Raw genomic sequence first — 13,396 nt, 5'->3', positions numbered from 1 at the left:
ATCGAACCTAGGTCCCGGATGCTGTGAGGCAGCAATGCTAACCACTGTGCCACCATGTGGCCCAAACAGTACAGTTCCTTCTTTCCCCAGTACTGGTATGCCATGAATTTACAGAAAAGTATGTTTCAATTACATAAAATCCACCCATTTAACACCATGCATTGCAAATTACAATCATTAGACCTTTCTAAAGGATGCACATTTCAGTCAGTAAAATCTCCACATCCGGAGTGTGATGTTAGAAATGAGAAATGTCCTTAGAATATGTATATAATAATTGGCCTGAAATTGGGAAAGGAGCAGGTTGAAGTGTCAAACATGCCTTGTTTAAATTAACCTTTTTGCTGGTTTTTTTAGCGACACAATGACATTTGTATTTAAATGCCGCAAGTACATTCCAGAGCCCAAATCCATAATAATCTTTCACTTCTTGAGGTTTGTTAGTCAGTGAAATGTGGAGAACATGGTATACATTTGTGCTAGCAAATTTTGGAAAACAGATATGGAATGGCTAAATTGTGAAGGAGATATTGTGCATTAAATTTAACAAATTCTGGCACAGACCATTCTGTGCTGGGTGTGCAGGTAAGGAAATTGTGGAAATTAGAATCACCCCAGAAGATTTAATTGCATTAATTTTTGTTTGCTTTTGAAATGTGGTGACCCCAGTAACACTGCATATATTACCCACCTTAACTGGCTTGCTGGGAATGCCACACAGGTCAGGAATTGTATTATCAGGCACCAGCAGTCATCAAAAGATGGTGAGCTGCCCTTGAAGTTGAAACATTTTTGAAGGGAGAAAAATGGCTCAGACCAGAAAAGCCCCTTCACTGTTCAGCTTCTGGCAGCCAAGCAAGAGGATGTGTAGCAATAAAGGATGTCCCTGTTTCAAAGACAGGCTCAGTCAGTGGCGACGGGAAATAAAACTATTTTTACAGCACTCCCTCGATGCATTTGTTTGATACGGAGCATTGAGTGATGGAGGCAATTTTCAGATTTCCAGCTGCATTAATCAAGCATTCCTTTAACCTGAACAGAGTTTGTACCCTCACTAAGCCGTCAAACACTCGATGCATAGGCTTCACATGCTCACAGCGTTAGCACACTACGGAGCTTTGTGTCCACCAGGCACTGAATAACCTTCAACATGTGACTGCCAGACTAATGTGGCCAACATTTATTTCACTGGGGAGACAATGGCCTAATGGTATTATTGCTAGACTATTAATCCAGGAACTCAGCTAATGTTCTGGGTTCCAATCCTGCCTTGGCTGATGGTGGAATTTGAATTCAATAAAATATACCTGGAATTAAGAATCTACGGATGACCACAAAACCACTGTCGATTGTCGGAACAACCCACCTAGTTCACTAATGTCCTTCAGGGAAGGAAATCTGCGTCCTTATCTGGTCTGGCCTATATATGACTCCAGACCCACAGCAATATGGTTGATTCTCAACTGTCCACAGGCAACTAGGGATGGACAATAAATACTGGCCAATCAGCGACGCCCATGTCCCACGAATGAATTTTTTAAAAAAGCTGCAGTGTTTCTGTCAGAAATGACAACATTATGGCCACAATTCTCCTGAATTGGGTCTGTGTGCCCACTCCAGCAGAAAACCTAAAGGGTTTCAAGCCCACTAATTATATTTAAATTGGTGAATTTGAATACCTTTCAGGTTCCCGCCTGCTACAGTCCCAACATATCAGTGCAAAAGGCAAAACAGAAACTGCAGCTATGTTCAGCTAAAAGTGCAGAGTGAATGGTCCATCTCAGCCCCCTCCTGAATGTTGTAGGGTGCTGGATGCCATTTGGTTTGGTCTTAATGAAATCTTTGAGTCTTAAGTAGGTTAGCTATATATAATTATTAACTGCAAGAACATAGATACAGTAAAAGATTCAAGTTATGTGCTGTCTCTATGCATGCTTGTGAACATGACTCTGTCCAATGCTAGACAGACCCTAGGCGTGGGTCATGTGTTCTCTTACATCACTGCGTAGGCAATATTGTACTCAGTCTCATGTCAGACCCTTATACTGGCGCAGTGGTTAGTATTGCTGCCTCACAATTCAAGTCCGGCCTTGGGTGACTGAGTGGAGTTTGCACATTCTCCCAGTGTCTGCGTAGGCTTCCTCTGAGTGCTCCGTTCCCCCCCACAGTCCAAAGGTGTGCAGGTTAGGTGGATTAGCCAAGCTAAATTGCCCATTAATGTCCAAAGATCTGTAGGTAAGATGGATTAGCAGTGGTAATGTGATGGTTATGGGATAGATCAGAGAAGTGGGACTGATACTGGGTCAGAGAGTTGGTGCAGACTTGATGAGTCAAAATGGTCTCTTCTGCACTGTAGGGATTCTTTGAAACACCTCCCTCAAGTCCTTATCCAACATATTTCAAGTTATTCAACTCTACCCCAGGTAATTACATCATTATGACTATCATATCGCTCCCCCCCCTCCTTCAAGTCTTTGAGTTCATAGGTTCAGGCCTTATAATGCTGAAAGCCTTATAATCCTTCCATAGCTCTTTCGCACTAATGTCAAAGGAGTGGGAGGCTTATTTACTCCAGGTAAAATCTTTTGTTTTAGAATTTGTCCTGGCTATCTTTTCCTTCTCTTTTTCCATTCCTTCATATTAAGCCACTCCTTGTCAAATCCACAGTTCTGGTAATAGGTGATGTTGTTTCTTACGGGGTAGATGAACACTGTGCTTGTAAGCATGTCATTATTACTCACCACTGCAATGGAAGGTAGTCATTCCTGTCAGGATGAGATTTTTCTTGTAATCTCTGTTTTGCTTTTGACTGTGTGGTGTTCTGTCGACAATGGACGATTACTACTTGGTTCCAGCATCTTCTGTGGCACTGCCATGCTGCCTGGGAGTTGGCGGACCCGGAGGTTGAAGCTGTTCATTGCTCTCTTGTCTCTCCTCCCTGAGGGCATCATGGTAACCATCTGGAGTGTTAGTTGATGTGGTCAATGAGGGTCTTCTGGCATATGTCACAAAGACAGTTCATAGCCAAAGTCCCAGTTAGAATACCCTTTCTTGTTAGAGCTCTCAGGAACGTGCAATTTTGGACAATTAAGACAGTGGCTATCTTGACATCTTCTGCCATTTTGAGGAGATTCACGGCCATACAGGCATCTCTGCTAAGAGAGAAAAGGACGGGGTTACGAATATCGTGCATCAGCTTGAAGATTTAATTGTCTTCAGACCTTAGCAGTTCCAGAATCATGTCAATGATCAGAAATCAAGTTCCACTTGGTCCACAGAGTGGTGTGTCTCTTGGTCAAAGCCAAGATTCTTTGTTTGACAGGACTGTAACACTGGCTCCCATGTCCAATTTAAACTTTGTGACATGGCTGGTAAACAAAATTTCTTCTCTCCAAGGTCTTTCACATTATCCAAGAAGCATGGCTGAGTGTCCTCTGGGTGTACAATTTTGACCTCTTGAGTCATCTTCAGGTCTTCTGTAAGCTTAGATATTTTGGCCTTTCACAATTTGTTGAAGCTTCCATTTCTGTTACAATGAAAACATTGGGCCTAAACTGCAGGATTGCTCCACAATGCTGCCATGATTGCTCTACTGTTCAGTTAGGGTATTGTTCTCCTGGCCTGGAGTATCCCTGTTTCTGTGCTGTTTACCTAATTGGACTGTGGGTTTCCTTTGTGCTGCAATTTACTTCGTCCTCTTAAAATTGGTTTGTGCTGCACATAGAATTCAGATGGAACATAGAAAACCAGAGCACAAACAGGCCCTTTCGACCCAAAAGTTGCACTGATCATATCCCTACCTACTAGGCCTACCTATAACCCTCAATCCCATTAAATCCCATGTACTCATCCAGAAATCTCTTAAAAGACCCCATGAGTTTGCCTCCACCACCACTGATGGCAGCCGATTCCACTCACCCGCCACCCTCTGAGTGAAAAATTTACCCCTGACATCTCCTCTGTACCTACTCCACAACACCTTAAAACTGTGTCCTCTCATAACGACCATTTCAGCTCTGGGAAATAGCCTCTGAGAAACCACCCGATCTATACCTCTCAACATCTTATAAACCTCTATCAGGTCACCTGTCATCCTTCGTCTCTCCAGGGAGAAAAGACTGAGCTCCCTCAACCTATCCTCATAAGGCATGGCACCCAATCCAGGCAACGTCCTTGTAACTCTCCTCTGCACCCTTTCAATAGCTCCCACATCTTTCTTGTAATGAGTACCTAATGGTTACCTAATAATCTGGATAACTTTCTCAAGGATTTGACCTTCCTTCATTTGCAGCCTGTCTGAGAATGTGTTGTCCACTATTCCTACAATTACTCTTTCCCTGATAAGTTCAGATTTTAGTCTCTATATTTGCAACCTACAGCCATTCTGTACAGTTCATTAATAAGTTGACAATTTCTCCTGGCTACTGGAAACACTTATAAAGTTCAGCCCTTTCAAGGATTTTGTTACATTTCAGGCCAAAATAAACACTGAATGATTTTAATACTTCTTCAAATTTAACAGATAATGCGTCAATTCCATATCTAGCAACAATGTCGTCCGTATTGGTCCTATCAAATGAAGTAGCATGTTAACTTGTTCAGCTTCTGTCTTTATATCCCCTCCTGAATCTATCATATATCTAAGAAAGGTTTTTCTCCAAAGTCCTCAATCATGTGATTGAACTCGGTCTTGGATAAGACCAGGAAGGGCTGATGCATGACTAAAATATTTTGAAGTGTAGGTTCAGCTTTACAAAGCTGCTGAAATTCAAGATGGCGCCACCATTTGGTTGAAGCAAAGGGTTTCCCCGTGCTTGCCACTTTCAGCAGGCTCGTATTGCAATGGAGTTCAGTGACAATGTTAGTCCCTTTAAGGAACAATGCTGGTCCCTTTAAGAGTAAATCAGGTCTTGTATCAGAATGAATTGAGAGCGGGTGATGTTTGTACTTAAGAGCTGGAGAATGCTTCTGAGCAGCCAGCAATACCCATATCCTATGAACAAACTAAAAAAAAGACAAGGAGATGTTGAATTCTGTGGATTGCTATGAATATTCATATCTAATTAGTTATTTGCCTAGGACTTGATACTGACTGTAGCTCAATAGTCAAAGGTCATGTTTGATTTTGATTTATTATTGTCATATGTATTGGTATATAGTGAAAAGTATTGTTTCTTGTGCATTATACAGACAAAATATACCCTTCATTAGAGAAGGAATGAAAAGGGAACAGAATGTAACGTTACAGCTGGGGTGTAGAGAAAGATCAGCTTTATATATAGCAGGCCCATTCAAAAGTCTGATGGCAGTAGGGGAGAAGCTATTCTTGAGTCATTTGGTATGTGACCTCAAACTTCTGTATCTTTTGTCTGATGGAAGAAGGTGGAAGAGAGAATGTCTGGGGTGAGTGGGGTCCTTAATCATGCTGGCTGCTTTTCCGAGGCAGCGGGAGTTAATGAATTTTTTAAATTAATTCATGGGACTTGGGTGTCGCTGGCTGGCCAGCATTTATTGCCCATCTCTAGTTGCCTCAGAGCAGTTGAGAGTCAACAACATTGCGGATGGGAGGCTGGTTTGGGTGAAGGACTGGGCTACGTTCACAACCCTTTGTAGTTTGTTGCGGTTTTGGTCAGAGCAGGAGCCATGCCATGCTGTGATACATACAGAAAGGATGCCTTCAGTGGTGCATCTGTAAAGGTGGGTGAGAAGGGTAGTGGACATGCCGAATTTCCTTAGCCTCCTGAGAAAGTCAAGGGGTCGGTGGGCTTTCTTAACTATAGCTTCATGATTTGCAGCAATCACATTTTAATAACATGTTTGTGTCCTTTTTTTTGAAGCATTGGCTGCAAGTCCATAATATGCTGGATGTGCCAGTTGGAAATGCAAAAGGAATCCAATTAGCTCAGTTGGCAAGACAATTAGTATGTGGGCCAAAATAACACCAAAAGCAAAGCTTGGATCTTCTTCCAGCTCAGGTTGACCAGGGGTCTGCTTTATTGCCCTTCCCTGTAGAAAAATCATGGCACACGCTGCGGCTTGGTGACCCTTGAATAATCAAGAATGTGATCCGGGGAAGAAGGAGAAAGTGAAAAGAAAAGACCAAGATGCAGCAGGTTTGCTTTCTATTGTCCTGGTAGTGGTTTGAAAGAACATTAATATGAGTTGCTGATTAATCATATTGATCGGTCTCTTGTCAATTAATCTGCAGCAGAATAAGACATGATACAAGGAAAACATTAATAGTGGAAAGTTTTGGGAACCATAGGCATATGCCAGAATTTTACCAGCATGCCTGCCCCAGAATCAAGGCGGGTGAGGCTAGCAGACAGCATTTTCCGTTGGCCTCGGGTGGGATCTTACGAGCCTCGAGCAGGTGAGGCGGTAAAATTCTGGCTATAGAGTCATCAGCTCCTACTAAATATGCGGAATAAAATATCATTTTCTAGCCAGCATTTGAATGAATCAATGATTCCTTATTCCCTGGGCAGCATACGCAATAGATTTACTATGCTCACAGTATGCTTCACAACACTCAGCAGACAAGGTATTAGACTGGGTTTGATACATGAATTTTCTGGATGTAGAAAGGGTAAAGGAATGATCATACTTACAATGCATCATCAGAGCTGTCTGCACAGAGTGCCAGTTTTGACCCATCCCTTAGATAGATTATTATCATACATTCCCTACTGCTCTGTTCAGGTGGCAAGCCCTCTGTGGAAGAAAAGGTTTAATAATAGTAAAAATAATAAACAGGTAAAAGACAGAACTGTGTGCTCTGTTGTGCTTTAGTTGTTTCTATGGAAGTCAGTTTGCAAGATTAGCTTTTTGAACATATTGTTCAGGGCCGGCATTGTTCAAAAAGCTTGCAGAACTTCATTGGTTTACACCACATTTATGTCCTGCACTAAATTTTTAAGTGAAGTTGGGTTTAAGATACACACATCTTAGCTAAAAGGGAGGTGGTGGCCTGGTGCTATTGATCCAGAAACACAGGTAATGCTCTGGGAACCCAGATTCAATTCCCACCATGGTGGATGGTAGAGTCTGAATTCAATAAAAAATATCTGGAGTTAAGAATCTACCGATGACCATGAAATCATTGTCAATTGTCGGAAAAACCCATCTGGTTTTCTAATACCCTTCAGGCAAGGAAATCTGCTGTTCTTATCTGATCTGGCCTACATGTGGCTCCAGAGCCATGGCAATGTGATTGACTCTCAATTGCCCTTCAGCACTAGGGATAGGCAACAAATGCTGGCCAGCCAACAATGCCCATGTCCCATGAATGAATAAAAACAAATCTTAGCTAAAATATTGTCCTGTAAATGATGGATTTACCCCCAGACAAGATCAATCCTAAACTGCCATCTCCAGTCTAGGGTCTGCCCATCAGACTTTTGCTGCTATAAAACAAGGGGAACATTGGAGAAATTCTTTTTTTCATAAGTTTCTTTGAATTCGTGCCCACTGAGATATCTGGAAAAACTCTCTGACAATCAGATTTTGTTAAGTACCTGGTACAGCGCAAATGAAAATTGCAAGAACATAGAATGTGGGAAATGGGAAAACCACATGTTTGACTGGAGGCTCAATAGAATCCATAGAATCCCTACAGTGCAGAAGGAGGTCATTCGGCCCATTGTGTCTGCGCCGACTCTCCGAAACAGCATCTTAACCAGGCCTACCACTCCGCCCTATCCCCATAACCCCATAACTAATCCACCTATACATCTTTGAGCAGTCAGGGACAACTGTCCAATGCTGCCACGTTAGCTCCTGACTTTTTACACAGCAGTTGTGATCCGCCGCCAGTGTGAAATCATGCCAGAGTGGAGGGAGACGGTAGTGGGGATGGAGATTCTAGTTGTAGATCCACTAATTATATTTAAAAGGTATGTAAACGTGTGCTAATATCTGTTATGCTCATTTTCAGCATGGATTCCTCCAGGCCAAAAAACTTAGGCTGGGAGATGCGCTCGGGCCCGGATGCCCAGCGCAAATTCTTTTATTCATTTATGGGACACGGGCATCGCCGGCTGGTCAGCATTTATTGCCCATCTCTAGTTGCCCTTGGAGGGCAGTTGCGAGTCAACCACATTACTGTGACTTTGCAGACAAATGTAGGCCAAACCAGGTAAGGATGGCAGATTTCCTTCCCTAAAGGACTTTAATGAATTAATGAATCCCGCGAGTCAGCTGACGCTCAAATCTCCCGGCCCGCTGTGTTAACAGAATGGGAGAATCACCCCCCAGAATTGGGTGTCCAAGTTACATTTTAATAACAGCAAGCACCATTACTTTCCTTGTATTATGGTGAAAAATGAAACTGAAATGGGACATCTATTATGTGAGGATCATGTGGAAAACTCCAGATTGCAACGCTGTATAATTTATTTTCACCATGTAAGCAATGACATTTTGCCTTGGTTTATTGGTCAATATGACTCTGCAGATGGATGTGTTGTTGTTGCTTCGTTCATACAACCCAGAATTTTAAAACATACAATACTCAGCCTTTAGCCTTCAGCTATAACCGGGTCGAAAATCAGGATTTCCTTTCGTAACAGCACTGTGGGTGTATCTACAACACATGGACTGCGACTGTTCAACAGATTTTCTCAAGGGAAAGTCGAGATGAGCAACAAATAATGATCTTGCCGATAATGTTCACACGCCACAAACATGTTTTAATAATTGGACCAAGTTTTAAAACAGATCTTTTTTAAAATTTCTGTTTTAAATTATGAAATCATTAAGAGTGGTAACTTGGTGAAGTTTGTTGAAAAAGGTGTATTTATCCCAAAAAAAACTTTAATCAGACTGCCCAGTCCACCACCTGTCTTTAACCTGATTTTAAATAATTGCCAATAGCAAATGCGAGGTTCCAGAATTTTAAGGCCAGTGCCAAATCCATGTTCTGTCACAGTGGCACAGTGGTTAGCACTGCTGCCTCACAGCAACAGGGATCTAGGTTCAATTCCTGGCTTGGGTCACTGTCTGCGCAGAGTCTGCACTTTTTCCCTGTGTCTGCAGGGTTTCCTTTGGGTACTCAGGTTTCTTCCCTTAATCCAAAAGATATACTGGTTAATTGCATTGGCCATGTTAAGTTCTCCTTCAGTGTATCCAAACAGGTGCCGGAGTGTGGTGACTGGGTGATTTTCACAGTAACTTCATTGCAGTGTTAAGTAAGCCTACTTGTGACATTAATAAATAAACTTTAAACTTTACTTGAGTTATTATAGGCCAAGGATAATAAGACACATTTTAAATGTCTTTAAATCTAACAGATCTTTGGACACATGGGGCAGGACGTCCTCTCCTGAAACGCTGGCCATTTGAGAATTTAGAGATCAGGATTTGGAGAGGGTGACACATTGTGACCATTGGCATGCACTAGATGTCTAGTCCATCTAAATTGCTTTTGCAGGAGCTTTGCCTGAATGTTTGTGGAGCTGCTTCAAGAATGACTAACATTTGTTTGACAGACCTTCCAACGAATCTGAAGGAGGGGGCGGAGGCAATGCTGACGAAATTTCTCTAGCGCATTCATGTGCACTGATACAGAATCCAGCTCTCGCTGCAGTGCAGGCATGTGGTGATGATAACAGTTCTGTACACTAGGGACAGAATTTTACACCCCTCCCTCCACTCTCCCGCCCCCAAGCGATGTGTGTGCAGGTGGTGGTGGTGGTAGCAGTAGGAGTGATGGGGGCTGTAAAATTCCCCCTATGACTTCCCAAAGGCCTTGGTTGGGAGGAGGTGAGGGGCACTTCACTCAAAGGCCCTCTTTAAACCTTGGGTGCCCCAACCCGATAAGGTTTACCTTACAAGGGTGCTCCCTCCCCTCTTGGCCTAGCCACCAACAGCCTCACCACTTATGCCATCCAACACCCAGACCTCAGCCCTCCCTCCACCTCCCCCCCAACCCAGCGACACTTTACCTGGTCTTGGATGCCTGGGCCTTAGATTCTAGTGAAAGCTTGTACTTCCCGTTTTGTTCACTGCACCTTCTGGCACTATTGGGACTGGTGAGCTGCTGGTCAACCTGATTGGTTGGCAGCTCTCTAAGGTGGGACCAGCCCCCTGAGTGAGGGGCAGAAGTTCCGGCCCCAGCCAATTAATGCTCAGTGGAGCAGCCAGCATTGGTAGTGATGCTTTATCCTAAAAATTCTGGCTGATTGGACCTTTGTCGACATGTCGAGTTCTCTTATCCACTACTTGCTGCCTGGTGGGTGGCACAGTGGTCAGCACTGCTGCTTCACAGAGCCAGGCACCCAGGTTCGATTCCAGGCTTAGGTGACTGTCTGTGTGGAATTTGCACATTCTCCCTATGTCTGCATGTGCTTCCTCTGGGTGCTTCAGTTTCCTCCCACAGTCCAAATGACATGCTAAATTCACTCTCAGTGTACCTGAACAGGCACAGGAGTATGGTGACTCGGGGATTTTCACAGTAACTTCTTGCAGTGTTAACGTAAGCCAAGTTGTGACACTAATAAATAAACTTTAGTTTGTAGAAGGCTGAACTGGTGTAGCTGAGCCTATCCTCTTTTCATGGTGGCTTTTGAGAAATATTCAACATATTCCAGAATCTCTCCTTTAACATAAAAAGGAGGTGGAATATTTGGCTGACTAGATGTGGGTTGATATGAGTTTTGTTTTGACACCATTCAAGGGCAGGCTGAATTTCTTGTATGCAGAATGGAAGCGATTGAGAGTGGTTTGCAAATCTGGTGCAGCCTGAGCAACGACACTGGAGTCACCTGCAATTTGTAGATCAGTTTGTGTCTGGTGGTCAGCTTAGTTTTGGCACTGAGGCGACTGAGGTTAAAGTTATCCATCTGGGTGTATTTAATACTCACACCAGAGCTTGGTGGATTTTTAATAAGGTTAACAGCACTGTCAGGTAGATCGTAAATAGTATGGGGACTATTGCACAGGTTTGCTTGACAGTGGATTTTGATGGCATGTGTTTCAGGTCGCTGCTGAAGACAGTTGCTGTCAGATCATTATTGAAACAGTTCAAAATGATGCATATAAACTCAAACTAGGGTGGCAGAGTGGTTAGCACTGCTGCACCACAGCGCTTGGGACCTGGGTTCAATTCTGGCCTCGGGTGACTGTCTGTCTGGAGTTTGCACATTCTTCGTATCTGCGGGGGTTTCCTCTGGGTGCTCCGGTTTCCTCCTACAGTCCAAAATGTGCAGGTTAGGTGGATTGGCTACACTAAATTGCCCCTAAATGTCCAAAGATGTGTAGGTTGGGGGATTAGCAGGGTAAATATGTAAGTTACGGGGACAGGGCTTGGCTGAGATTCTCTATCTGAGAGTTGGCGTGGAATGGATGGACCAAATGGCATTACTCCTTCTGCATTACGGGATTCTATAATAACCTCAGAAAAGCAACCACAGGAGAAAATAAACCCTTTCAGCCCAAAGATGTAAAGTTATCTCAAGTTGGCAAGTTTATTGTGACTTACCATATTAAGCAAGTATACTAATTTACTGCACCACCTATTGCTATAGTGGGAGACTGGACACACTTCACAAACAAGGTTTTTAAACTGTCAGCATCGAATGGCGTCCTGAACCACCAAAATGTTCAGCTGAATCATTGCTAACTGTTGAAACATGACATTGTAAAATAGACAAGGTGACAGATAACACTTACCTATGCATTCATATCCTGCCTTTATATTTATGCAATTTATTCTGAGATGGATGCTGTCTTCCAATTGACGGTGGTTTTCATCTTCATAATACACAAGGATACCATCCAGCCACAAGTCAAACCAATTCTTCTTCCACCGTTTTAGTATTGTGCCTGCATACACACATCAAGAAAATAACATAGATTTTCTTAATGTGTTCCATTTGCCCTTTGTGTCTTTCCCATTTAAATTGGCAATTTAAGAAAAGCATTCTGCACACTGCTATTAAATTTTGTGGCTAAAAGAAGTCCTATAACTGTATTAAATTCTATAGCTAGTTCTATAACTGTTGTTAAATTCTGTAGCTAAGTATAAATAATTTCTAATAAGTTAAATTCCTTTCTCCTTAAAAATTTTGGAAAGGGTGGAGACATCATTTTCAATTTAAAAGTTATGAATTTCGGTCAAAAAATTGAATATTGCCAATTTAACTACAGCTATTGATTGATACAAACACTTGTTAATTTAAACACTTGTTACAGAATTCCAATTGGTTACAAAATTTAAATTCAGCCACATTAATGCAGATGCTGCAGATTCTTAATCCCTTCAAAACACTCACTTTGTCTCCACAACATGCCACTCTTCACCAAAGCCATTCTCACACAGGGGTCTTCGTATCAGCAGATCCCACACCTCATCCGCCCAGCTTGCAATTCAATTCACCTTCTCTCGCACATTTATGTGAACAAATGCTCAGAAGAGAAGAAAAAAACTGGGCCTCTCCTTCAAATACTAATCCGCATGATCGGATTTAGGGATTTATTTGTCCCTGCTTGATCCCTCTTCTAAATAGAAAAGTCAGGAAGGTTCCAGAAAACAGGTCGAAGTGGCTTTTCAAAGCAGCACATCACACTCGGCTAAATGGGTTTGGGCTCTGGTATTTAAAAAGAAGTTTTCAATTGTATTTAATCTTGCAATTCAACTTGTTTCTGAATTCCGGAACTGAGTAATAATGTTCAATAAATGCCCAACCATATAAATATATTCTAACTCTTTATTTAAATGAGATCAACTCAGTCTGATCACACTCTTTTTGTATTTTTAGTCTCAAAGTGTAAACAACATTTTAAAGTGTACAATTCAAAGTGCACCAATGTGTAAATACATTTGCTTTTAAATAAATAAAAATCTATGACTGTAGTTTAAGAGGAAATTATGATTTCAAAATATAGAATTGGAACAGACCATGATAGGTAACATATTCCAAAGCTAAAGCAGGTGATGAATTGCTATAGTGTTTATCCAGAGCTTTCCAAATACTGGGCTATTCAAAACTTTCCTCTCTACATTGATACTCTTTCAGCCTTGTATCAGCTTTATGTACCTGGGAGTTGTAGTCTTTTTGCACTGGATTTATTTGCTCCTCCTCATGCTCAGAACTACATTTCCCAATATGCAAACCAAGGCTCCTTGTCAGTACTAGTTGAAGCTCTGAAACAGGTAATGTGAACAGAAGTTGGCATGTTGCTGCGATCTGTGTTAACTAATACAACTGCACCAACCTTACATTTTATATTTATTCTCAGTTCAAGTTGACGTCCCAAATGAAAATTATATACCTGAGATTTCTCCGATCTCGATGCCAATGTATCACGGTTAATTAAATAAAATGTATTTAATATATAATGCATATTATATGGATTTGAACTAGGGTTGTCAATCCTCCAAGGTTGGCCTGGAGTC

At 42.1% G+C, this 13,396-nt stretch overlaps 1 protein-coding gene across 1 annotated transcript in view; it reads right to left on the bottom strand.

Moving 5' to 3' along the window:
- Positions 1 to 12,462, bottom strand: part of plekhb1 (pleckstrin homology domain containing B1) — a 65,757-nt gene extending 53,295 nt beyond the window's left edge. The window contains exons 1-3 of the mRNA XM_080197540.1: positions 12,273 to 12,462; positions 11,671 to 11,823; positions 6,612 to 6,714 (exon numbers count right to left, since the gene is read on the bottom strand). Of these exons, the coding sequence (XP_080053666.1) occupies positions 6,612 to 6,714; positions 11,671 to 11,823; positions 12,273 to 12,309 (293 nt within the window). The 5' untranslated portion in view covers positions 12,310 to 12,462. The remainder of the gene's footprint in view (positions 1 to 6,611; positions 6,715 to 11,670; positions 11,824 to 12,272) is intronic.
- Between the last annotated feature and the right edge of the window lie 934 nt (positions 12,463 to 13,396).

Source organism: Carcharhinus amblyrhynchos, chromosome 10, assembly GCF_965287045.1.
Source record: "Carcharhinus amblyrhynchos chromosome 10, sCarAmb.v2.hapA, whole genome shotgun sequence".
In the NCBI taxonomy this organism is placed as follows: Eukaryota; Metazoa; Chordata; class Chondrichthyes; order Carcharhiniformes; family Carcharhinidae; genus Carcharhinus; species Carcharhinus amblyrhynchos.
This window is presented reverse-complemented; position numbering and strand designations above follow the sequence as displayed.